At 32.3% G+C, this 27757-nt stretch overlaps 2 protein-coding genes across 3 annotated transcripts in view; both read right to left on the bottom strand.

Moving 5' to 3' along the window:
- The window catches only part of LOC126056877 (neural cell adhesion molecule 1), a 293596-nt gene that overhangs the window by 66788 nt on the left and 199051 nt on the right, over nucleotides 1–27757 (bottom strand). The window lies entirely within an intron of this gene.
- On the bottom strand, nucleotides 2347–27439 carry LOC110378289 (GTP cyclohydrolase 1). Of its 2 annotated transcripts, XM_021337482.3 has the most exons (7): nucleotides 15200–15352; nucleotides 8308–8570; nucleotides 6661–6768; nucleotides 6242–6343; nucleotides 5808–5973; nucleotides 4851–4967; nucleotides 2347–3453 (listed from the first exon to the last, which is right to left on the bottom strand). In XM_021337482.3, the coding sequence occupies exons 2-7, from the start codon at nucleotides 8558–8560 to the stop codon at nucleotides 3324–3326; spliced, it is 876 nt and encodes a 291-aa protein (XP_021193157.1). In that variant the 5' UTR covers nucleotides 8561–8570; nucleotides 15200–15352; the 3' UTR covers nucleotides 2347–3323. The 2 variants fall into 2 exon arrangements, with proteins under 2 accessions (XP_021193157.1, XP_021193158.1); XM_021337483.3 differs by lacking the exons at nucleotides 8308–8570; nucleotides 15200–15352 and adding an exon at nucleotides 27082–27439.

Raw genomic sequence — 27757 nt, 5'->3', positions numbered from 1 at the left:
AGTATAGAGTATGTATGGTTTACCCAAGCCCCAGTAACAAATACAACACCCGAACGATGTCGTCTGGTAAATATGTAGTACCCAGAGTCAATAACGTTTATGGAGACCGAACGCTAGAAAAGCGTATCCCATATGTACTCAATAGCTTACCAGACGACATCAGGGACGAAAAAAAGAAAAATAAATTTAAGCTTAATCTAAAAAAATACCTACTTAGTACACTGCCTTAACTTTTTATTGTATTAAATATCCTACTAACTACTACTAATACCGACCTACCGACTACTTTTCTTACTTAAGCTATATATCTATACTAATTTTACTATATAATTTTCGACTTTCATACTTACGTACTTAATATTAACCTTCTAATACTACTTATATACATAACATTATATAATACCTACCAATATATTATATTAGGAAATAATAATTAAATTATCTACATAGTAATACTACTACCATATTAATTTGTAAACTTAATAGCTATAGTTAATACCAATGTACCTAAGTCAATAGTTTAAAAAATTCTGATCCAACAGACAAACTGTTGTATACAGTTTTGTTGGACGCTTTGTACCTTCTAGAACATATAATGTACCTGTAATAAGAAATAAATAAATAAATAATAAAATAATAATAGGGGAGAATCACTTCCACTGACACGGGCTCTGGCTAGGCTATCTGTATACCTAATTTAACGGTTCAGTACTTTTATGCTAGGTAATAGAGAGAACGACAGTCCATATATTGAGCAGTTTTAAGCTTCAAGCTTTTGCCAGAGGTTTCATCGGCTTCCCGCGGGAACTTATGCACGAACCCGGATAAAAATAATATATAGCCTTCCTCGATATATGGGCTATCTAACACTACAAGAATGTTTCAAATAAGACAAGTCAGCTTTATAATATATCTGAAAATCAGGGCTGTGCTCAGCACAGCCTAAATTCAGATGTACCCCTTGCCACACTATTTATTTTTTTTGTATTCTATGTGTTATTTTTCAATGAATGTATGTGTGGCTAAATAAATGGTTTAAATGGTTTAACCATAGTATCCACTATACGGATTTCGGGCAGAAACTTTTTTGCGTTCTACCTCATGTTTTGTGAGTGTGAACTACATATGAAAGTCCTATACTTTTATGGTGCTTTATAAAATGTTCGAAGAAAGAATAATAATTGTGAAACAAAAAACATAAGAGCATCTATTTTTAGATACTTACTAAAAACATCTAAAGAGTCTATAATTAATGAAAAATAATTAGAAAACCAAACAATCTAAATAAAATAAACATGATTGTGAAATGAAACGCTATGCCAGTGAAATATATTTATTTGGATATAAATGTAGCTATGTTTGTAAGGCAGTTCCCAGTATCTGTGGTAGATGGCGCCCCAGGATGATATGGCATTCTTGTTACCCTATGATGAAAAAAGAGTAATGATAGGTAAATGAATATGTTAGAGTAATTTCTAAAACAGGGGTTCCCAGTCATTTTCCTACGTACCACTTCAATAAAGACAAACTTATGTACTAGTACCCTTTCTTGCAGGAACGTTAAATAGTGAAATATTTTTTTGGAGTTGCGGAACCTACTAGTTAGATAAGCAAGCGTTCATAGACTGTGATTGTTCAACTGGTTTCTGTCATCAGTATTTTTTTAGGGTTTTTTCATGCAGGCAGGTTTTTTTTTAGGAATGAATTACTTAGTAAACTGATTGCTGGTCCGTGGATGAGTGACCAGCTGTGTTATGACGAGTTTCTCCTTCTTTTGGAAGGCACGTTAAATCGCTGTGGTCATTTCGACAAAAGTCTGATGACCAGTCTTACCGACGGTATCAGGTTCAGGTTCAGGTCCGACTTTAAGCCTTGAAGCCGACATTGACATATTTTGCAAAAGCTGATGATGATGTTAATGCTTAGGCACGGCAAGCATTTGTAGCAAGGCACTTCAACGAAGGATCATGAATCTTTCTTGAAGACTTTTTAGAGGCACTGTTAAATAGTTTATTTCCTATGGGTGTCCAGTAATATACTTTTTGTATACCTATAATTATGTATCTCTGTTGTTTTGTTAAGTTTGATTTATTGTGAGCTGAATAATATCTAAAAAAGCTAAATCTTCTTGCTAACTTAAAAGTGAGTCATGTTTTTTTTATTTAAGGGAATGACCACGGGGCAGGGCAAGATACATAGGTTAGGTTCAGTTAATAAATTATTTAGTAGTATATGTAGTCTAATTCACATACAAAGTAAAAATTAAGTAATGTAATGAGGTAAATGAATATTTGTTTTTTTGATGATCTGGGTAAAATGTAAAGAGGTGTGCAATAAAAAGCATAATTAACTTAAAATAAAAAACATTTATTTATAAAATCATGATATAGTTAAAACATATCAAAAATTCGTACATTCACATTTTAAGGCAACTTCATCGGCTCTTAGCTTTTTTTTATTAACTACTAAAAACGAATAAAATAAAAATATTTTACAAAAATGTCAAACATCAGCCATATTATGCTTGAGATTTTTGTTCAAATTAAACTAATCGGTCCAAAAAACGTTCAACAATTTTCATAAATTATTTTAATAATATTTTTTGTACTAAATCTCTTATTAAAATATAATTTTATTTTGGAAAATGTGATAAGTTTGGGCAATATATATTTTGTTATCACATTCCCCACTAAAATATTAATTTAAATTAATAAATATTGTTTTGTCATTATTTTATTGTCATGTATATTTTTATTTGAAATTAGAATGGTGCTATTTAATTATTACAAAAAATAATTAAAGAATAAACTAAATAAAATAAAAAGATGCAAAAAATATTAAATTATGCTATTAAACTAAGGCAGTATTGTTTGTCTATTTTGAGAAATTAATACCTATTTTCGTTGTAGTAAATACTGTTGTAGCAGTTTATTGAATATTTTTTGAGTTTTTTTTTGCAAATGAAAGAAAAAATATGAAAAAGGAACGAAAGTATAAGCTGCTTTGTTACATTAAATTGTTCTTTAGTAATTATAAATTACTATAATAGAGCAATAAAAAGCAATAACTTAATTAGATAACTTATTAAATAAACCACGGTTTAAGTTGGACGTCCGTAATATTTTTTTTCGAAAACTCAACAAAAAACATCAATTTTAACATGAAAGGCATAAACAAGAAAAAACAGTAAAAAACTAGAGATTCAAAAATATTAAAAAAGAAATGCAAAAAAGAGAAAAAAGTAGGGTCAGCAAAAAAATCTTGAAAAAATTATTAAAAAAATATTATGGACGATGCAACTTGAGTAAATGATGATCTCGCTCTCACTTGGAGTGCACGAGGTTAAGGAACTCCTCCCTCGTCTTCGGATCATCGCGGAACACTCCCAACATGGTGGAGGTGACTGTCTTACTGTTGATCTTCTGAACTCCTCGCATTACCATGCACATGTGCCTGGAAGAAGAAAAAATATGATTAAAACCTTTATATCAATACAATACTAAAAACATGGGTACAAGTGTCGCCATCTAGTAAGACTGTTGGGAATTAAAACATTCACGGTAGCGACATCTACTCGTTTGTTGGCAAACTAACTAGACAATCAGTATGCTAGCATGCTTATTCTTATTCAGTTGTAGCGACATCTAGGTATTTTGTGGTTCATTAACACGGTGAATATTGATCCGTGCATCTTATATATATTTTGGCATACATACTTAAAATTTTAAACACTTATGTATAAAATGTTAACATATTAAAAAAAAAAAAACTTTTGGCATACTTTAAGGTATTTACATCATTCATCAAGGTCTAAAACCCCCAGCATAATAACAAAGCTACTAGACCACTAGCAAGAGATAAGATCTAGATCTAGCGGCGGGTTAGGAAATAGCCAGACATTATTGGGTAAAGGCAGAATTCCGTGGGTCGCGGCTGATGCAGCCGCGCGCGGCCTACGACAGTCGTCGGCCGCGCGCGACAATAGTCAACCTATGAAAATGTATGGCGCCGCTGCCGAGGCTAGCGACAGTCGCGCGCGGCTTACGAAATTCGTCGGCCGCGCGCGGCATTGTGTTGAAATTAGTAGATTTTGTTCGTCCGTTCCTTCTAGTCGAAGTGCTAATTGATATCCTTGAAGAAGAAGAGGATGACGTGTTGCTGTGGCTGTATTATGAAAATAGATTACCAATCTACCCTATCTTTAAAAAGTAGAAATGATGAAGGATACTACCAAATACTGATTCAAAAGCATTTGTATTGTAATGAAAACAAACGGAAGTTTTGCCAACTAAATAAAAAACAATTAAATTCTGGTTTTACTAAAATTCTATAGATGTTATTAAGCGCTAGACCATGTTGAGATGCATACGGCCGCGCGCGGCTCACTAAAGTCGTCGGCCGCGCGCGACTGTCGCGAGCCTCGGCAGCGGTGCCATACATTTTCATATGTTGACTATTGTCGCGCGCGGCCGACGACTGTCGTAAGCCGCGCGCGGCTGTCGTAGCCGCTATCCACGGAATTCTACCTTTAGTCTCAAGAATTACTGGAACGATTTGAAAACATATTTCAGACTAGACCACATTTTATCGGTACGTGAAGTAAATCCCAGACATCTTTCCGAGTTAGATAGTCCATTTATCGAGGTAGACTATAGACTATTCTCTATCTAGGTGTACGGAGTACCCACGTACATAGATGAAATCGCTGGCACAGCTAGTAAGGGTATAATAGGGTCAGATAGGGCTCCAAGGAAAACACTGGTACCCAGCCGAATCTGTTTAGACTGGAAGCTGACCTGATAGTTGGGAAAAAGGCTCGGGAGATGATGAGCTAGTAAAGGTCTACTTACACTCCTTCAATGACGACAGCGACTCCAGCGGGGCGGACGGCCTGGGTAACAGCCACCGCGATCTGCTTGGTCAAACGCTCCTGGACTTGAAGACGGCGGGAGAAGATCTCTACAATCCTGGAATTTGGAGAAACAATAGCGTAAGTATTTTGCTTCAAGGGCAATTACTAGAGTGGAAACATGAGACTTCATAAGTAGAAAGATGTGCGTTTAGTGTCATGATCAGTTGAATACATAAGATGTGATATGATGAAATGCCGTTGATTTGGAATAACCATAACTTGAAACTGCTTGAGATGTATTAATCCCAGATTAGGATTGAATGCAGTAGATATCTATTAGTTTTTGCTAAAATCTAAAGTATCGCTTCCGAACTGTTTGTTGCACATGTCTTTGATTTCATAAACATAGCTAAAAGGGCTGCAGATCTAATTTGTTTATGATCCATTAGTAGTTGACGTGTACTTATTTCTTTGACGTTGATATTGTTTATTTGTTCACATTCAGCTGGATACCATTTAATAGCATACGCTTCGTTTCTAAAGATGTCTCAGGTTTCTACATTATAATATTACTGTCACCCACTTTCCTACATAACTTTCTTTGTGGTTTTATTAGCGAATTACTTAGCTGATGATTGATTGCAGAACTTGAAATCTGAGAATAAGGCCATAAGACACACTTTGTTAATCTTAATAGCAAACTAATCTATTCTAGTATTATGAAGCTAAAGAGTTGCTCGTTTGCTTGAACGCGCTAATCTAAAAACTACGTGTCCGATTTGAAAAATTCGTTCTGTGTTACATAGCCCATTTATCGAGGAAGGCTATAGGCTACTTTTTATCGTGCAGAAGTTCTCACGGGATGCATATGACACCGCTGGCAGAAGCTAGTACTAAATAAAGTTGATGAAGACGAGTTCTTTAAATGAGTAACTAAATGGAAATGACTCCTTACCTAGCCAGCTTGCTCAGCCCAAGGATCTTGCCCTGAGGCAGGTAGCCAATGGACACCTTGCCGTAGAAGGGCACCAAGTGATGCTCGCACATGGAGAACATTTCAATGTCCTTGACCACGACCATCTCATCGGTGTCTTCATCGAATATGGCGTTGTTCAGGACCTCTGGAATTGAAAATTGTGGTATGTTAAGTAATGCTTCAGCCTTTTTAACAACTCTCTTTATGGTTCAGTCGGGTAAAAATAATGTGAAGAGACATTTTATTGATCAAACACTATACGGAATCCGTCAAAAAGGTCTTAAATTTGATTAAATGCAGACAAAATAAATAATCAAAGTCTGGGAATAATTATGGTGACAACGTGATGACAAAGTTCTGTATCAATCTCGTTCAAATTACAGAGTCGTAATATTTTGTTTCCTTGTACATACCTTCAAGGCTCTGGTCGTAACCCTTGGTAAAGAAAAGCATGGCTTTGGCGGCACGCTCAGGAGTCTTCAGCAGACCTTCCCTCTCTGGGTCCTCTCCAAGACCTGAGGATGAAGAAAATATTAATATGTGTATTGAAAAGCTGTTGTTGCATTTCGACTCAATGCAATAATTTCAATTGATGGTAATTATGATTTTAATTTAAAGAGAAATTGTACCTCAAAAAGCATTTGAAATACTGGTCTAGATAATCCTCATGAGCTGCTAAAAGTCATAAAGTCTGACAACCGTTTCACAAAGTATTGTAGTGCCTTACCGTTTCTTCAAAGCATAATTTCTTAGAGACCATGTTAGATTATAGTCTTCTACTAAAACTTTACACAGAAAGACAGTGGTCTTCTAGTATTTTACAAGGTCTTACCTGTCAACAGGAGTCTGTAAGAGTTGGCCATGTCGGGGAGAAGTGCCTCCCTGGTTGGGGGCCTGTGGTCCAACTCCAAATCATGGTGGAATGTGCAGTTTTCGTGGCCTGTGAACAAAAAACATGGATTGTTAGAAATATATCATAGACTTCTGGTGTTATAAGATCACCATTTGCATATGTAGAGGTTGTGTCTTCTATTGAATGATTAATAATATTTATTTCTAATACATCATCATCATAATCAGCCTTTTCGTCGTCCCACTGCTGGGCACAGGCCTCTTCTCACACAGAGAAGGATTGAGCGTTAATCACTAGCGTGCTCAATGCGAATTGGTTTGAATGAATAAATTGTTATTAATCATTAAATGGAAGAAATTGTTTTTTTATGTTCATGTTCGTTTGTGTACTTGAATCCATTGTTACCTACATATTAAAACTTTCCAGTAAGTTTGTCATTTGATTCTGTAGCATTTTTTATAATAGTCAATAACCTTACACTATCACATGGTTTAAATAACTATAATTAAGAGTGTCAAATACATGCCACATAAGTCATTTTTTTTAATGATTTCAAATACACATAAATCGTAATATTTTTAAGAATGCGGATGAGACAGCAATTTTCAATCAGCATTACGCAACATTATTTTGAAGTTGCACAGTATTTTTTTGCAGACTGTACCACTTAATTAGAATCATAAAACAAACATTGGATGTTGCAATAATTCCGTGTAGTTGCGTGTTCATGAAGTATTAGATTTGTTGTTATTAAAAAAAGAATTGAAGCCCACCTTGAATGGAGATTGTTCAAAAAAATATAACAGTAAAAGTTGTACAGAAAAGTTAATACATAGGTCACATATAAGTAAATAAAGAGGCACATCCTATAGTAATATATTAAAGGCACCTTTTTTTTGTTTTTTTTTTGGACCCCCTAGGGGCCGAAACTTCTCTGTTGGAAAGCTAAGCTATCCCCTAGTAACATAGGCTATATTTTGTCCGGGTACGGGAAGAAGTTCCCTCAAGACGATACGGGAGGCCACATAGATATTGGTCCCAAACACCCAAAAACCAAAATCATTGAAAAAACCTAGTCCTGAGACAAAAAGTATCTCAGCCTTCAAAATCAAGAGCATTTTAATAAAACCTTGAAGTTAACAAATGAACATCACGTGTATATGTTTATTTGTTTATTAGACTGTTACAAGTTAACTCAAGAACAATACACATAGAGTTACAGTGCAAAATGTTTTTGAGAAGCCGGGTAACCTTTGTTTGAGAATTTTGAACCTTGACGAAGGTTGTTTCAAAGTTTGATAAATGCTGACTAGTATTGAACTGATTAGTTAAGTTAGTATTAGTTTAACTTAAACTTAGGGCTATGCTATTGGGAAGTGCTTAATATCCCGGAATAAAGCTAAGCCAAATCAGAATTCAGAACTCTAACAAAATCAGTAAGACATTTTTGCCATGGCATTGGCTCCCAAAATGATTAAAAGAAACGCCATAAAGAGGCTCAGAAACGGGCCATACGTCAATCAATAGGAACGAAATCAGTAAAATAAATAACCGGTATATTAATGTTAAATTATGTTGTAAAATCCTGCAAAAGAAAAATAATAGGTATCGTTCAAATATACAAACCAGGTGTAGTAGACGTTCTAGGAGTCATGGGCGTTCCAGGTACCTCCAATTCACTCTCAGCATCAGTCAAATGGAAACTCTTTAGTGCCTCAGGAGCCTTCTTATATTTACTCACAAAGGACCCCTTGATTGGTCCATCTCCATTCTCTTTCTCCTCCGAAATGGAGTTTCTGACAGACCTTGAACTCACTCTTCTGATCAGAGAAGAAGGAGGTACGATAGGGTCTGAATCCTTTCCGTTAACAGCGGCCATTTTGTTTTAACTAAAAATTCGTATTTCGAAATTTGAATTAAGAATTTCGTTCTGTATTTAAAATTTGAAATACGACCGTTTTGTGCGAATGTTGGTAAGATACTGAGTGAATTTTATTGTAAGGCAAATAACCTTAGGTTATCTATTTTAAATTGTGACTTAATTTATTACTGTGATAACCCCTGCCTCCATATATCATTTCGTTATTAAATGAAATTGTTATTTCATCAGTAATAACTATATTTCCGTGTAAACAGTTTTTTTTATAAAACTTGCAAATTTTTTTTTTGAGTTCACTTTCGGTTGAAATATTTTTGGATTTTGAGATCCAAAAATAAACTGCAATTTTAACGACATTACTCACTCTTTTAGTTAATAAGATTTGTTAATTATATTACTTTATAAGAGTATCAATGTGATTTAAAGGTTCCGTACGTCCGCTTAATGAATAAAATATCAACATAACTTCAATTCAGAAAAACGCAAATTCAAACAAAAATATACCTAAAAAAACTACGCGATTCAAAATGCATAAGGTTTCAAATATCAACCCAATATTGCAAACTAATACTTTTAATTAGTTCAGAAGACATTGTAATGAATAAAATTGCATTGAATGCAGTTACTAAGTCAAAGTGCATTGGCATAGTCACGCGCTAAAATAAGTACCATTATGCAATAATTGCTTAAGAAATGACGTTGGTCTAATGACTGCAAATGTTTGTCACCAATATTGGGTGACGAATTTGGTTTGAATGTGACTGTGGATGTTGGGCAAATGGTTGGCCGAATGTTGGTTAATAAGTAGGAGGTTTTTTATGAAAAGTAAGATATTGAAAAGTTAAGTAAAGTTTTGAACTATGTTTAGTAGTTTTTGTCAATACAAGATAGAGAAGAACTTTATTAAAATTACTTTTTTTACTCGAAAGAAAAAAAAGAGAACTCGTAAATATATATTTTTCTTGGTAGATCTTTCGCTCATAATACAGATTACGGTTTCTCAAATATCCTCTAAGGAACTCTAGAGTGAGATATTAATCTGATATCGAAAAACCGGTAACGACCGGTATTTTGATATGCAACCTTGTTACGTTTTCGGTTCGTTTACCTACATATGAAAGTTGAGGTCGCAATCAAGGTTTCCTTCCTAGTAAAGTGCGGTTTTTTTTGTTTCCGGTTTTTGTATTGTTACGGTTATTGGGCTATTGTGAAAAAGCTGTATTTTGTGCTTAAAAGCTTACATAAAAATTACTTTCATCAATCGTTAATCGAAATTCAGAGACCAGAAAGTCTGACAACCAATATTACCTATAACTAGATTCAAGGGTTCAGTTTTCCAACAATATGCTTACATAACTTTAACATATTTAGGAAAAGTTTAGACAGATGATAATGAGACGAAAGCTATATTATACTGAATTCTGCCGAGAATAACCTATTAGAATCAAGTTCAGCCGAGTAAAAGTAAGAGTGGATACATTAACACATAAAATTGACGATTTGGACAATAATCCCAAAATAAACAAATAAATTCAAGAGAAATCAGTGAATCAACAATAAAAGAACGAAAGTGGTGGTTTACGTGATTAACCTAAAAATTGATGTAAACGACGGTTTATATTAATTAAAATTCTTGACATGTTTGGAATGCTTCGACATCAGATTATAGACGTATATACGAGATGGTCTAGATAGATCTTTGAGAAGGGATTTCTCTTGTTTTAATCTTTTAATAAATAAAAATAAAGAGTGAATTTGTCTGTCATCTACATACTGATATATAAAGCTGTAGATTTTTTTTGGTTGAACGTGCTCTGGAGCTACTGGACCGAATAGAAATGAAATAGTTATTTCGATAGCTCCGGTGTATGGGGTAGAAAAACACATGTAAATTGAAATATGGAAGAAATAGCATTTGTAAAGATATTACGTTATCGAGCACTAATTTAGGAAGGATATCCCTTATACCCCTAATTATAGGTTATATATGTTTTAGCGTAGTCGGGTAATGCTAAATGCTGTTATCGCTAATATTTACTGTTTTAACTGGTTTTAAATGTTTTAACTTTTATCAGTCCAGCCATTTTACATGACAACATAAAAGACAAACAAACTCGATATGATTATAACTTAGGATGACATAGCAATTTGAAAAATTTACTACATTCGTTAACTTATTTGACGATGTTACAGCCCTTTCACACGGCAGTCCAGTTCTGCAAAACTGAACTACGTGTGAACACAGCGTCCGTTTTTGCAAGATTCCCGCTATTTACTGGACAAACGATCAAGTTTCAAGTGACAAAACCGAATCGCACAAATCGACGGGAACAGCATTTTGCAGGATCCTGCATGCGGTTTGCACGTGTGAACACTAGCATATAATATCTTTTGCGATCAAACGGGATCCTGCAAAAAACGGTAGGTATCCTGCAAAAAACTGGACTGTCGTGTGAAAGGGCCGTTATATCATTATGAACAAAAATCATTTTGAAATCATTATGACTACTAAGAATTCTATCAATTAGCTTTAAACAAAATGACCTAAGTTTAAGAATCATTTGCGAGGATATATGTAATTGTGTACATCATTAGATTTGTGCAAAAAATTCTGGGTGACGAATGATTTAATAAATGAGGTTCCGTAGATAATAAGGATATATCTGGATCATTAAGGAGAATCATTACGTAATTTATTTAAACTATTAGAATTGTAAAACTGGTTGATTATTGTTAATTAATGAGAAAATAGCTTGAATGAGACTTCAAAGTTTCACAAAACAATTAAAGTCAAAATAGGCATTATTTTTTGGTACTTTATCAAAATAGGCTATGTTAGAAAGCAACGCCACAATTTTAATCAGAAATTATTAGAAGATACAATAGTATCTTATTATAAAACTGTACCCAAACAACAAATAAATACAATATTTTTACAAATAACACACCAAAATGGACCTAATAATATCTTATTAAAACTGTACCTAACCATTTTATGTATTAGAAACTGCACATAAACTTACAAATAAAATGCCAAAAATGGTCGCCAAAACTATTATCTACACGTGCAACCAATTCAAAGCTTCAGTTACTCTCGTGAACTTTATAAACGGATTAATTAACCAGCTTTTATTGTTAAGCCGGCTTTCACTAGCGGTTCAAATGCAATTACTTTGTAGTAGCTTAACTGAATTATTGTACTTTGATATCGATAAAAGATTTGAGAATAGTTTTTATTACGTAGGTATAACAATACTATACAGAAGTATGCGAAAGTATAGAGTTTTGTATGTGAGTTTTTTGCATTTTTGTGGTAAAATAGCTTTGAAAAACAGAATTAATTTTGATGTGATAAGGTACAGTGATAGATTATAGCATAGAGAAAAGTGATCATTTTTATCCCGGGGCGATTTGATGGGCGATGGGAGATTTTTTTTTTAAAATAAAGGTAAATCTACGTTTAGTAGATAGTTTAATAGTCAAAGTCAAAGGTTTATTTCATATAGTAGACCTGTTACACTAAGATGTCCTTAACACACTCAAGAAAATATAGTAAATCAATCAATGTCGTGATGTGACAACTAGCAGTGATTATAGAAATTATGATATAAAGATATTTGTTTCCCAAGGGTTAAACCATGTCCCGAGGGAACAACTACACGTAGACCGATAAATACTTAAATATCCTATGGTTTACTTTTCGCTAGCTTCAAAGAATCGTGAAATTAATTAATCAAAATTGAAAAATAAGGTCTTATACTATAATTCTCAGCCAAACTTTTTGTTTATGGATCCCTAAAACGATTTGTCATCTGTCATTTTTCCCGCGCACTGCAAAACTTTTTGTCGACTTTTATATCAACACAATGCATATTAAAGTTAATTATATGTAAATAAAAACTTGCAATTTACAATATAATATGTTTTTTCTCACGTTAAATATGAATTTTAAGTAGCTGGTAATTTATGCAGGATATAAAATAGGATTTATATTTTGTTCCGTTGTCTGTGACTGATTTTAAAATTAAATCGGATTAATCATGGCGTTTTTACCGGGAAAATTGATACAGATTTTTTTACAGATTATCAAGAGTTTTATTGGTTAAGGATATATATAATATGTCCAAAAAGGTTGTTAAACTTACGGAAAAAGGAAAACTTAGGCCATTACCCTTTCATTAATAATGTAAGTGGGAAAAAGAATATAGTATCATATTCCGGCTTTGGAAACAAACAATAACGACAAATTATGGGAATTGTTGTGCATTTTAAAGAAAAATTGAATTAAAGTTTCGTAACCAAACACTTGGCAGACGTTTCGGACTATATTTTTTTACAGTCTTTGCCCACACAAATTCCCCTTCACTTAAAATAACAGACGGTATTAATAACAATAATTAAACGTATAGTTCTAACAGTAGTTAACGTCCTTGCTGCAAAAGTGAACGCGTGTCCTTAAACTGCTGGGTACCGTTAGTGCAAAAAATCAGGATTTATTAAGTTAAAAAATACTATTTAATATAATATCTCATCATCAGCCGAGCCTTTTTCCAACTATAGTAGGTTGGCTTCCAGTCTTCCCAGATGCAGCGGAGTACCAGTTTTTTACAAGCAGCGACGCCTATCTGACCTCCTTTACCCAGTTACCTGGGCAACCTTACCAAGACTGGCTCTTGACTACCCAGGACAATGACAGTCGAAACCTACAGTACTTCTTGCCCAGCTAGTAATAATAGGTACTATTTAATATAAGGCCCCTATTTAATAAGAGGTACTAATACATATAGCTTCGTAAAAGAATAGTTTTTTTGTCTGCCTTTTAATTACAAGTCTCGAAGTTTTGTTAAACAACTTTCGGGGCTTCGATCGGAGAAATTCAATTTGAATTGAAATCAATACGTTTTGATTAGTTCGGAGCTATATTTAGTTCAAATTAATATTTCCATTACTTTGGCAAGCCAATCAAATACGCAAAAGAAATTGTTTTAGGATCGATGACGTAATATCAAAATTGTAACGTAAATATATTAAGGGTATGTTAACAAATAGGGGTTTCCTTTGATCTACAATAATAATTTTAGCTCTGTACCCAAAGCCGACCCCAACATAGTTTGGAAAGGGCTCGGAAGATGATGATGATGATGACCCATAGTATTTGACAAGGATCAAATATTATAAGATGGTTGTAACGTCATAAGGGTTATGTCGTCTAATTTGGGAAAATGTGAGAAGAACATCATTATCTTATATCTATCCCTCCCTATCTAAGGTTAGAGATACAGATATAGAGCATAATGCTTGGTATTGTAATCTTAAGGATCCTATAAAAACATGGTAAACACTCTTATGTTTGGGAATCAAACTTGGGACAGACTGGAGAAATTATGGAATGCCGATTCTCCATTTACGCAAATTAAAGTGCCAATTATGAATAAAATTAGCTACAAAAACATACCTACCAAATGTATAATTTTTTACGCTTTTCTTTCTGAACTAAAACAAAAACCAACTTAGAAAGAAAATTAAGCAACCTATTGAATATTGATTCAACAGTGAAAATAATAGTTATAAATATGACTAACTAGTCAACATTCTGACCTTACCGATAATTGCATAAACCGAGATTTTCGTTAACTGCAACTTTGAACGCACCAGTTAGGTAACCTTACTAAATATTTTATCTCGAACAGGTATATTTAAGTTATTAATAATAATAAAACAAAAACTATATTTTATCTTTGAGACCCTAAATTAATTTTAATATATAAACCTTGATTAAAGATATTTTATTTTAATTTTGGGTGCTCAATCAAAGTTTTATTTTTAGCACAATTAGTTTACCTTTTCATGTTTATTGTTTTATTATTTACGGTTTATTGTAAAAACCGATATTATAAATATCATAATGGAAATCGTAATGGTGAAAATTTTGTTTGGTTTTTTCCATAACACAAATACTGAACATTTTTTTCGATTGCAAAGATGCTCTACTACCTAGAGACAATATTTATGCTTTCACTAAAAGGTAACTAAAATCTTCAAAGCTTGAATATTCAAGGTACTAATTCTAAATATAATGTCTAAAGATCTGAAACTATCTATTTTGAGCCTCATGAAATAAAAAAATCACTACAGATACTGCAGAAAGTAGAAAACACACAAAATATCAATGCTTTCATACGCCTCTGCTTGTGCCAAAAGGGCAAAAGTCACGTCAATATTGAGTGCATAAAAAGGTTAATTCTGATAGAAACTAGCACTGCAGATTAATCTTTAAGATAACATTCCAATTATACACAAATCATTATGAATGAAAACGTAACCCAAACAATCCTTGGACGATCATAATCGTTCTTATCACGCAATTGTTTATCGATAAAAACCATTATGCAGTTAAAATTAACTAAACATTACAGCCTAGGTCAACTTCTGACCTAGGTTCTACCGGAACCGGAACGATATAAAAAGTAAATCACATTGATATCTCGTGACAAATTGCGATATATTACAAGATACGAAGGCAAACTACTATTTGTTTTTATCACAAACAAAACGCACGTTAAAAAAAAAATCACAAAAAAAAAACAGCACAAAAAGGTCGTATTTTAAATTTGGAATATTTCTGTTGTCTCTACTTACGGTTTCGCGGTTTTTTTAATAACACAAAAACACGGAAAATAAATACAAAATTTCGTGTGAACGAGGTATCGCGACACGGGTCTATGGCTGACTGACTGTCTCACATTCAACAGATGTTATTTGTACTTCAGCTGCGAATACTACGCATGCGTCAAAACTTGGGAATCGATAATTGCTGTGAATGAGTGTAGGTATCGATATTTCGAGTCAGGTTTTGATGAATCGATTTTAGCATCGTTTTTAATCGTATCGAAGAGGTTTTGATAATTTTGAAAATATTGTAATTTTCAGTAAAATAGATTTTAGGTAATTAAATTGTTAATAAATAGAGCGTTTTATATCAATATTTAGTTAACCTATTGCCAATTATTCTGCGTTAACTAAACTTTGAATACATTTACATTATGAAAATAATACGTGACCTCGGGCGAAGTTTTAAATTTTCTAAGAATGTAACTACCCTTTTCTCTCACCCTTCAGTACCTAAATGATAAATTGACCTACTTTTGTGAATTGTAAATAACAGACAGGTAGATTTATAGTAGCTTAGTTATTTTGTAAAGAAGGTTTGTATGAAAACTTAATAATATTATCTACATAAAGGTTGCTATTATACTCCTTAAAAAAATGTTATAAAACATTTTTTGTTTGTGACCTAATTATTTTACCACCACTACATCGCAAATTCAAAACTCATAGATATAGGTTAGTTGAAAAAATGCACAATATTATAATCTAATAAAAATATTTCCATAACTAATCGATTATAATATACATAATTATAAAAGATTCCGTTGCTTCAATAAAAAATACACTAAAGATCGATAAAACATCAAGTTTCTATGTATTCGATAAAATTAACATAAATTCACCAATACCGGTAGTCGATATCAAATGTGGTTATCGATATGTAGGTATGACAACACTAGTCTTCAGCCGCGGTTTTGTCCGCGTCTTGCAAGAATTGCTTCACCCATTTGGATAGAAAGTACCCTTTAGTTTTCTTTGATAAATAGGCTATATAATACTGAAATGTATTTTTTTAAACGGGCTACTAGTCGCTCAAATTATCTTGTAGAAACGAACAAATTATTTAGCTTTAAAATATGTACACACTAGCGACCCGCTCCGGCTTCGCACGGGATAACAGTATTTCCCCACTATTTAATGTATGTTATTATACATATAATCCTTCCTCTTTAATCACTCTATCTATTTAAAAAAACCGCATGAAAATCGGTTGCGTAGTTTTGAAGATTTAAGCGTACAAAGGGACATAGAGACAGAAAAAAACGACTTTGTTTTATAATATGTAGTGATTAGTACAGATTACAAAGAAAGTCTGACTAGAATTGATGAGCTATTTAACAACAGAAAATTCGGGCTTATTAACTACAGTTGTTTCAGAGATTATTCCCTACATACAAACAGACAATTTCAAAATAATATGATTAACACAGAACATCCGTTGGACTTTGAATCAAATAGATATTTTATTTGAAGATTGCTTCCTAAATTCGTGGAGGTCGATACATACATTTTTTGTCGCAATTACTTATGGAGTAACTAAATCTATTTCTGGGAATTAAGAGTATTTTTCCTTATAGTTAATTACCCCTTATTTAAGTAAAGGTTAAAATAAATACCAACATAAGTTAGTGTGAATTATAAATCTGAATAGTTTTTTTTAGTAGAAACTTTGGAATTACTAGTCCGTTTTGAGAAATTCTTTCAGTGTTAGATAGCACATTTAATAAGGAAGGCTATGGGTTACTTTTTATCTAGGTACGGTAAGTAGTTTTTTCGAGATGCGAGCAAAACTGCGAGCGGAAGCTAGTTAATGTAGGTATGTCTCGTGCAGGCATAGTGAACTATGTTAATACAGTTTGACGTAAAGGATAATAATTACCTATGTGTAAATAATTATAAAGTTATGATTAATGTATGTTTTAAAACTCATTATACAATGTTGTCGTAGGTCTGTTTTTTCTTCGTTTATTGTCGACTCGTATAATAAAGATGAAACATTTTTCAATTTGTTTGTTTGCATCCGAAAAGCTCCGAAACTACTGAACCAATTTTAAAAAATCTTTCACTGTATGAAAGCTACACTATCCCCAAAGAACATAGGTTATATTTTATCCTGCTGCGGGAAGAGCTTTCCTCGAATAAGCAGTTGAACTTCCGCGGGAAAACAGTTATTTATAAAATTGCACAATATTATAAGGAAAGTATTAAAAAATAATGATGCAATATTTGATATTAAGGCAATTTTACGATCATTAGATAATTAATAAGTACATAATAGTTCAGATAGTAATTAGTAGAGAGTAATTAACTTAAAAGGTGCCTTTAGACCAATAGTTTCACCATAATTTTACACTGTAGGTCCCGGCTGTCATTTGAATATCTTTGGCAGTCGTTACAGGTCAGCTAGAGAGTCCAGAGTGCCAGAGAGTCTGACAACCAGTCTTACCAAGGGTTAATTGGTACAAAGGTAACTGGATTGAGGAGGTCAGATAGGCAGTCGGTCCTTGTGAAACACGTACTCAACTGCAACCGATTAGACTAGAAACCGACCTCAAAATAGTAGGGAAAAGGCTAGGCAGATGATGATCAAAGAAGTTGAAAAATTAAAGCGATCAAAAATAAACATAATATGCAAATTTATGCATACGTCATCAAATATTGTCACGTTATGCTTACTCACGTGTAAAAAACAATATTTGACTTTACGAACATTTCAATGAGTCATGTGAGGTAAAATACAGAACACATGATAACCTGATCGTCAAGAAAATGTTTGCGAAAGTTATACGTCATTGATGTTCTCAATATTACTGTAATCTTGCTGTCGTCATCATTATTACAAGAATATGATATTAGCCTCAGCTCGCGGTTTCACCCACGTTCCCGAGAGAACTTATTTATGTACTCAGATAAAAAGTAGCCAGCTACTGTAAATACTGTAAATAGCTGCAATAGCAATTTAAAATGCATATTTTTTGTCATGTCAAAGTTTTGAATTGCTAGCTGTAAGTATTCCCGTGGCTTTTCTCGCGCCCGTGGGTACTTTTTCCAGTACGTGGATAAAAGATAACCTAAAGTCTAGTACTCGGGGATAGTCTAGCCTACCAACAGTTTAGCATTTTCCTAATCAGTTCAATAGCTTCGGAACCTTTACGGTACAAACAAACGCACATGAATGCTTCTTCTTTATTATATTAGTATAGATAGTCCAGTGTTTATATTTTATTGTGAAATGCATTTTTGTCGCAAAAAAACGAAATTCACGTGTTTCTGTCATATTTCTTATGTAACCTACTTAAGTTGCAATATAACAAAAAATAAAATATAATTATGTATTTTTTCCTATGTATTGTATTTAACAAAATGCAAACATGAAGTTTTATTTTATGATTTAAATGATTACTTAAGTTTTTTCTATACCTATTTAATGTCATTGACCAACGGTGCAGGAAAACATCATGAGGAAATCAAACGTTGCAAAAAGCCTATAATCGCTTAATAGTCATTATGAATAGGTTATTATAATAATTGTTTCGTAACCAGAAACGTAGATCTGTATCAACAAAGTACCATAATAAAGGCTGCTATTGTTTTTATTTTATATAAATTACCTACTACCTATTTACTTTATCTAACACAAGAACTATTTTAGATTTTTTCGATTATTTAGCTTAGATTTTATTATGACAAAACGTTCTAGATTTTTACTTCTTAAATTTTGTATAACCTCATAGATATCAAATCATTCAGCATGTCTGTTTAATAATTAGTACCTAAAGAAAACAGTCACAAATCTGATCTCTGGAAAGACCCAACAGAAAAACCTCGACAGGTACTTTACAATACTTAAAGACGTAAGATGAAAACCACAAACACTTTAATTTCAGTAATTAATGAAAAACATCGACAATAAAACGTGACCGATGACGTTTAAAAAACAATGACGAATCTGTCATTTCGCGCGCAAATAGACGTCACATTTTGACAGCTGTCAATGTCATTCTCTCGTAAATAAATATGGCGGCTTATTGTGAAAATTAATAAGTATTAATTTACTGCTTTATCTTAAATGGGATTTTCAAGGCTTCTGAGTCATATTTGAGCAATAAATGTCGCCTAAGTTTTGCATAGTGGGGTAAAAACCCCGGTTAGATATATATTTGCGGTAAATTACCTGCGTTTCAATTTCCGTAGTAAATTCTTTGAACTTGTTTATTTCGGTTCCTCTTATTGTGTTAAATTCCAACAGTTTTTTTATTTAATTTGAACAAATAGTAAATGGATGACTATGCTTTTTAAGTGTAAACTGAATAAATAAAAGTGTAATGAAAATACTTTTATTTATATAAAATAAAATACATATGAAAATCTGTAATGCCTTAAAATCACGTATGGAAAAAAATACAAACATCCGAATTAAGAACAAGTCGCTTAAATGCAAAATACTATAACGAAAAGGAAACATATAAAAGAGTATCACTTACGTACTTTCTACAACTTGATTATATCGTCATCACGTCTTTATCCTTTCATGGCAAAAATCCCCATAGCAACTTATCCTCATAACATCAGAGACAAAATCTAGACAGACTCAAAGGTAAAAGGAAACCGGTTATGACTGGTTACACTCTCATCGAGGGATATTCCGTATGAGACTGTTATTTTCCCGAGATATGAAATGCGTTTACCTGGTTCTATCAGTCATCAGTAGACATTTTGTACTGTTGTCAAAGAAAGTTTTGATAAATGGTTTTTATTATGATTACCTACACAAATATGATATACCTAGACGAAATATTTTTTGTCCGTTTGTTTGTTCCGTAACGGCGCCAAAGCTACTGAACAGATTTGAAACATGCTCTCACTATTGGAAGTTACATTATTCCCGAGTAACATAGACTTTATTTTATCCCGGGACGAGCTGTAGTTTCGACGGGACGCGGGTGAAACTGCGGGAAAGCGGCTAGCACATTATGATGAACTATGAAACCTAGTCAAAACGTGCACAATAAAAGCATATAAAGTAAATGTCACTTACAATAGGCATACCTATATACATATGTACTTATATTAAAATGTATGTATGGTCAGTAGAACTGGAGGCATACACTGCCACTAGTTTGCACAAAGGTTCAAAGAATTCAAGTGTTCTTAAATGTAATTTTATACGAATAGGGATTACTGTAGGGTGACTACATGCATAGCATTTTTTGGGATTGTCTAACAAAATACCTAATATGTATTAAAAAAAGAAAAATATTTTGTCTGTAAAAAGTGTGAAAAATAAATATATTACCTAGGTTTTAAAAAATGTTTATGTATATATTTGGCAGAAAATATGATCGATCGATTTTCATCCTCACTAATATAATAATAAGAAATCATTTTTTGTTTGTACCCTAAAGGCTACGAAACTACAGAACCGATTGCAAAAAATCTTTCACCGTTGGTAAGCTACACTCTTCCCGAGTAACATAGCCTATATTTTGTCCCGGTACGGGCAGTGCCTACGAGACGCGGGAAGAAGGCTAGTTTCTCCTAAAACTTTTAAATGTACAATTATCTATAAATAAACACACATGTAACCATTGAAACAAATGACTTTATAAATACAATTTACAGTCGCCATTGCCTTGCATTTCGGCAATCAATTGAATTGACAAGGTTTTTATTAAAATAACCTTGGCCAAGACATTGACTGACCGAGTGGCAACACTTTTTAACAGGTAACATTATAATGTAAGAAAAAAACCTGTTTTGTGTTACGTAGTTTTGTTGTTATGCAGCAAACCTTTCGTTTTATTAATTCGGAAGTAGTCATTTTTATCTGATTTTAAAAAGGAAATATGTAACTAGTTTTTTTTTGTGAAGATTTTAGCCGTTTCGTAAATGACCAGCCGTTTTCCTCCGGTTTCAACCATTTCTCATGGAAACTACTAGTCATAACGGGATAAAACGTAGCCTATATTACTTGGAAATAGTGTAGCTTTCTAAAAGTGAAAGGATTTTTCAAATTGATTTAGTTTCGGAGCCGTTAGGATACAAATAATACATATGTTTCCTCTTTATTATATGAGTACAGTTAATGGTGTTCTGTCTTTTTATTATTGTTTGGGCTATAATGGTTGAATGTTATAATTGAATAAACCCGCGGGATATTCTCAGCCTTCTTTCATTTAACTTTTTTCATGGCTGCATTCTCGTGCGTCACTTAAATTCAAATACCTATTTAAATGTAAGTATATTAGTTATATGACCTACATTATTATGCTTGGTCCGTTAAACACATTTAAACCGAATTAGTTTAATACAAATTAATACATTATTTTTTTTGACACACTATTAATAAAATTAATTCGACCTACATTAGATATACATCTTTAGGTGTTTATTATCTTTAAGGCTTTAAAAAAATTAACTTCCTTTCCTCAAAAAAAATAAAAATAAAAATCTTTATTGTCCTCAAAAACCCTATACCTATCATGGTCATCCTAATGTTAAATGTGCAAGTGAGCGTGAAGAGGGTGAGTGTCGGCTAGTTTCAGATAAGCTCCTGAAAGATGGGATGTATGTGGACTGTATATGTGTGTATATCTATGTATGCTTGTTTGAATGTGTGTGTGCACGAGGTCTGTGTAACTGTGTATGTGTGAGTGTGTATCACACACAGAATAATAAATCTTTGTCTAGTCCCTTGGATGGCACTGTCAACAAGGCGATAGAGGGATTTACGATAAATGTTTTTGTTATATATTTTTGTAAGTACAGACTCTCTGTTTGACAGATATCATCTGCCTAGCCTTTTCCCTAAAACACATAAAATATTATTTTTATGTATTATGTTTTACGGCACGTTTCTGCTTACTATGGAAGAAGATCGAATTTGTAAGGAGTAAGATATATATGATTAGATTTTTTTAATTGTTTTCTTTCAGTACATCACATTTACAATAAAAACGTACACACATCCGAATTGAGAACCTCTTATTTTGAAGTTGGTTAAAAATTATGAGTTACTAGCTTTTGCCCGCAACTTCGTTTGCGTGGAATAGTGACTACCAGCAGATTTTTGATTTGACCAATAGATGGCGCTATATGTCCGGAATAATTTTTTTTTTTTTTTTTGTAATAAAAACTATCCTATGTCCTTTCTCAAGTTTCAAACTATGTCTGTACCAAATTTCACACAAATCGGTTCAGTAGTTTAGGCGTAAAGAAAAGACAGACAGACAGACAGAAAGACAGACAGACAGACAGACAGACAGACAGAGTTACTTTCGCATTTATAATACTAGTTTGGATTGTCATATTTTTACAACTTATCAAAATGACACAATCCAATAGTATTCACACTTATAGGTTAAAAACCGCTAACCAATATGTTGTAATATCAGTATTATTAACACCTATATGGTGTTAAATTACTCTTACAAGTAATACAAAACTCACGGTTAACCGATCACCGCAAAGAGGTTATTGTTCTTATTAAGATAACTTTGTTAATATAGTTTGAACTCCTTATCTGCCTTTTCAAAAATACGTCGAAGATCGTATATTATCTTATCTGATGAGGAGTTTAACCCTTAAATGTTGTTTAAATAAATATGTTCATTAGGTTATGAGTTTGATTCTTAACCAAAATACTTATTATATTTGAGTGCTGTATCTAGTTATACTTAGTAGAAAAATACATGTTCAATTAATTAAGTATTGGCAAGAAAATTCAGATTATAAGATGTTTATATATTTCAGTAATCAATTACGCATTTTTATTTGTATAAAATAACTTGACATTTGATTTTAGTTTTCTAAGCAAACTATAGACAGAGATATTTTTATATAGGTATAGCTATAGATAATTATTTTGCAACTTTTGTTGTTTGATATGCAAAACTAGGGCACATTTAAGTAAAATGCGTTATAAACAAAAAATACTCTGTAAGACACAATGGTTAAGTGATTAGCAGTGGACCATTGTTTTACAGGTTCAATTCAAATTGTGAAAAATATTCTTTTATATAGGTATAACACCTATACTAGATTGTAAAGTTATATTGAATGCTATAAATGCAATTAACACTAATAGTTTCAACGGATTATTAAACTATGTTGACAGTGACCATCTATACTAATATAATAAAGAGGAAACATCTTTTTGCTAGTCTACACCTTAAACGCTCCGAAACTACTGTACCGATTTGAAAAATTCTTTCACTGTTGGAAACCTGTACTGTTCCCGAGTAACATAGGCTATATTTTATCCCGGTGCTGGCAGTAGTTCCCACGGGACCCGGGTGAAATTGTGGGAAAATAACTTGCATAATACATATATAGAGATAGTGCTAATGTTTTTGTATATTATAACTTAATTGCTATACCTACTAAAGAATGTAGGTAAGTTATGTAACTTTGGCAATGAATTAAAATCATGGCAATGAATGAATCATTGGAGCAAATAATGCATAAAGTACGGCAAGGTCATTATTATTAGTCTAATATACAGCCTGATTTTTATCGTTATGTTAAACCAAAGTTAAGATACATAATGCAGATATTTTTTAGTAAAAAAGACTGCTCGGGTTGAAACTAAATGATTTTTCGATTTTCGTATAAAAGTAATAAATCATCTCTTCGTGGCAGTCGAGTAAAAAAGATTTTTTTTTAATATCTAATAACTATTAATAAATACTAAATATTTTCTTCAAATGTTAAATGCTTATTAAAAAAAACCGTCATGACCAACAGGGTAATTTTTACGATTTTCCATATCGCAAAACACCTTAAGGAAAACAACAGATTCTACCCTAAAAAACCAACTACGACAGTTGCAAAAAAAATGTCCTACAAATCCCAAACGTATGGTCACCATACAAGTTAATTGTTCACTTTAATCATCAGTTAACCTTGAGTTACTAGACCGTGTCGCGTGGCGCTACTAACTAGCCGGAAAATAGCTTATCATGCAAAGATTTGTTTCAACACGATGTTTTTAAACTGTAATTAATATAACCTAGAACTAAACTCAAAATAGATATAGGTCTTTATTTTTCAGTGAACAATACACTAAAAATATCATCATCTACGTAGCCTTTTCCTAACTATCTTGGGGTTAGCTTCCAGTCTAATCGGATGCAGCTGAGTACCAGTGTTTTACAAGGAGCGACTGCCTATCTGACTTTCTCAACCCAGTGACCCGGGTAAGCCGTAATTCCTAAGTAAGACTGATTGTCAGACTAACTAGCTTTTGACTAAAAGTAACGACTACCAAAGATGATTTAAATGACAGCTAAACGATGATACTGGATACAATTTAAAGAATGTAGTGAACTTAGGTACTCAAAATTGTAGTTTTTTTTTGTCAAATCGGAGAAATGAAGATGATTTCAGTAATAAACTTATTTAAAAAATCAAAATTTTATCTGAAGTTCTAAAATAAAATAAAATGTTTTGCCTCAAAACTAAAGAAGACGATAAGATTTTGTTTCAGTTCAAACTGGTTGATAACTATTTATTTTTTTAGAAGTAAACATATTGATAACAACTTATCAATTATTATAACATTATTTTATTATAAGCATAATATAGTAAATGCCTAGTAATTTAGTTAATTGACTCTTGATAGCAACAAAATGGATATTAAAAATAAAAATATTTGTTTTTACGAAAGTTCAAGTGATTTCGATTATGTTGACCTTTTGGAACAAAATATTTTATTTCCTCTTTAAGATAAGTTGGTATTTTTCATGTTTTTTCAATAAACATGTGGGCTTAGTGATACCTATAAATTATTTTGAGTGTATTATGTTAAATGGCTGACAAACTTTTAAACATTTTGGTGAAACGTTTAAAAATGGGCGCTGGAACACCAGTATTTATTTAGAAAAATTGAATCAAAATTTAGGAGCTACGGTACCACAGGCAGAGTTCAAGCTAAATAACCTTCTTCTTTTTGAAAATAATAAGACCATGAAACTACCGCATGGATGAAATATGCATACCTAACATGGCTTAGTACTAATAAATAAGTGAGTCGTTTAATCCATTAAATATAATTTACAGGGTGATGGGATTTAGAAATAATTAGAAAAATGATTTCATGGTAACAAAAAAAAAACTTAAATGACGTGTTTTGATGATAAAAGTACCAATGACCCTCTTTATATTACTGCTGATAGTAAACAAAATAGTAATTTTGAAAATTCTTATCTTTCATGAACTTTGACCGCTTTTTGAGATTTACGTTTTTTTTTAAAAACGTCATAGTAAAAAAAAAACTTATCTAATGCGAACGTTTTTTTTTGAAATCACTGCTTTGTGAATTATTGTAAAAAAAGAAAAAAACGTATTTTATCTAACACGAGCCCTGGTTATAATGATGTAATTTTTTTCTGAATTGTAGAGGTGAATGTCAAAGGCAATTAATTTACTAGGTAGTTGATATAATTTTTTATCGAGAACGGAGCATTCGTTTGAATGAGATTTGAATGGGTTAATTAATTACATTAATGTTAGTATTTTTTTTTGTTTGAAGATTTTTTTAGAACAGGCCACTCATATTAATGACATTTGAACGGATTAATAGAACACAATATGAACCATTTTTTTTCAATTATTTCAATTATATTTCAGAAAAAAGAGTATCAAAACATTTTTTTTCTCTACTTATGTTATAATTGGTTAAATCTTAAACTCGGATATTTTTCTATATTATGACTTAAATATACAGGATAAACCATAATCCATGAACTACATCCTGTATATCAACTATGGAAATATTTATGATCGAGAAGTACCGATCGATTGCCAACTAATCATTATTCTTGATCGATTACACTAGGATATACAATGATTATAATTCCAATGAGTAATTAAAAATTACTTTGTTTTAAACGGATTTAATCTTGTTATTGTTGCTTTGTTATACTTAATAGACGTTCTTTTGTATCTACTATATGAAAGTAATATCTCAAACTCTTTTAAGATTAAAATAAGTTTCCACAAAATAAAAATACATTTTAAAAAATGTCGTCAAAAAATCATTGTCACCCCATTTATTTTTAACAAAACTTTTTCATAAAAAAAAATTCTTTTTTATCTAGTATTTGAATACATACAGTAGTACATGTGTAATAATTTCTTAATCAACCACAATAATTAGTAAGTACAATACTAGACACGTGGTTTAAGAATGAACTAATCTTACGTTTCATTGTAATCCAATAGGACACGCTCAGATAATCTGGACGCACGTGATTGGTGCTCGTGGCAGCTGTATGTGGTATTATCGGGACTAATTTTGGATAAAGTTATGCCTAAAGTTGAGTACTAAAACCTTATTGGTGAAACAATAGTGACCCGACGTCTCAAAAAGAAAGAGGTTCTTAGCTCGATCGCGTATATTATTTGAAGATATTTTCAGACCATTTGTCATGTCTCAGTCCAGGCCAAAAGTCATTTTCAAAAGTTTAAAACAATATTCTCTTTCATTAAATCCATGATATTATTTAGTTAAAATTGTATTGTAAGAATTCACAGTCGCAAAAAGGCAAAGTGTTAATATTATCTTAATGTAAATTGTCTCCTAATAATCAAAATGATTAATTATTCAATTCTAAAATTAGATGTTTAAAATCAATAAATATTTGTTAGTACAGTGTTAAAAAAAGCTACTGTAAATAAGTTTATTCGGATAAAATCCTAAATCATCATGAACACGCAACTTTATGTATTAACCCATAATGTTCATTCAATAAAATAGATTCAAGTACACGACAAACAATACTATAATATTTTCCTTAAAGCGATCAGTAAAACGGGATTAAATAATAATGAAAATTAAAAGAAAAACTCACTGTTGCCGTTTTCGGTCTTCTTCTTGGCCACAATAACTCCATTGTTCTCGATGGTGGTAGAAACTCCGTTAAGCTCCCTCATTTTCACGAATTAAAAAAGTAAATTTAAAAAAGGAAAGACTGATTCGCGCGTTTTCAAACGTCACTTTGACACTTCGCTTTGGCGCCAACTGGTGCAACTACGTTATACAGCCAAGGTAATCGCGATCGATAAAAAAGGAGAACGGTTATAATTGTTTGATTCTTAAAGGACTAGGCTGTGAATTATTAAAAATTTACAGCGGAGCTGTGGTTTCGACAACGACGTATGCAGAAATGATCGCTGTGACTCCAAAGTTTCTTATATTTATACAAAAAATACGACGTTTTATGCTACAGTTAACGTTGTGTAAGCTAGCAGTGTTAACTGTCCGTTTTGTTGATATTACAGTTTTTTTATTACACAATATATTTTTTTTATTGCGCCATACTTATCTTGGCTAATTAATAGAGTAGCGCTAGATGGTTTTAAGTTTTTAATATAATATTTTTATCTTGGCCTTTGTTCCCAGGCGGGAGATAAAGTGACACGCGAGTCTAAACGTGATTGGTTTAACATATCGATATCGACTGACATGGAATAAGAAGGCACTGTATCCGCATCTTTGTGAGAATAACAATCTAGATTATAATATGT

This window comes from Helicoverpa armigera, chromosome 28 (genome assembly GCF_030705265.1).
Source record: "Helicoverpa armigera isolate CAAS_96S chromosome 28, ASM3070526v1, whole genome shotgun sequence".
NCBI classification, from domain to species: Eukaryota; Metazoa; Arthropoda; class Insecta; order Lepidoptera; family Noctuidae; genus Helicoverpa; species Helicoverpa armigera.
The sequence above is the reverse complement of the archived record's forward strand: the minus strand, read 5'-3'. Positions and strand labels throughout refer to the sequence as shown.

Bases quoted from the DNA above. Each gene is read 5' to 3' on its own strand.
- LOC110378289 (XM_021337482.3), bottom strand. From the start codon at position 8,560: ATGGCCGCTGTTAACGGAAAGGATTCAGACCCTATCGTACCTCCTTCT. The intron at 6,769-8,307 runs GTTTGTATATTT...TTTTGTTCACAG, and splicing joins TAGAACGTCTACTACACCTG to GCCACGAAAACTGCACATTC. The intron at 3,454-4,850 runs GTAAGTAGACCT...TTCTTCTTCCAG, and splicing joins GCTGTCGTCATTGAAGGAGT to GCACATGTGCATGGTAATGC.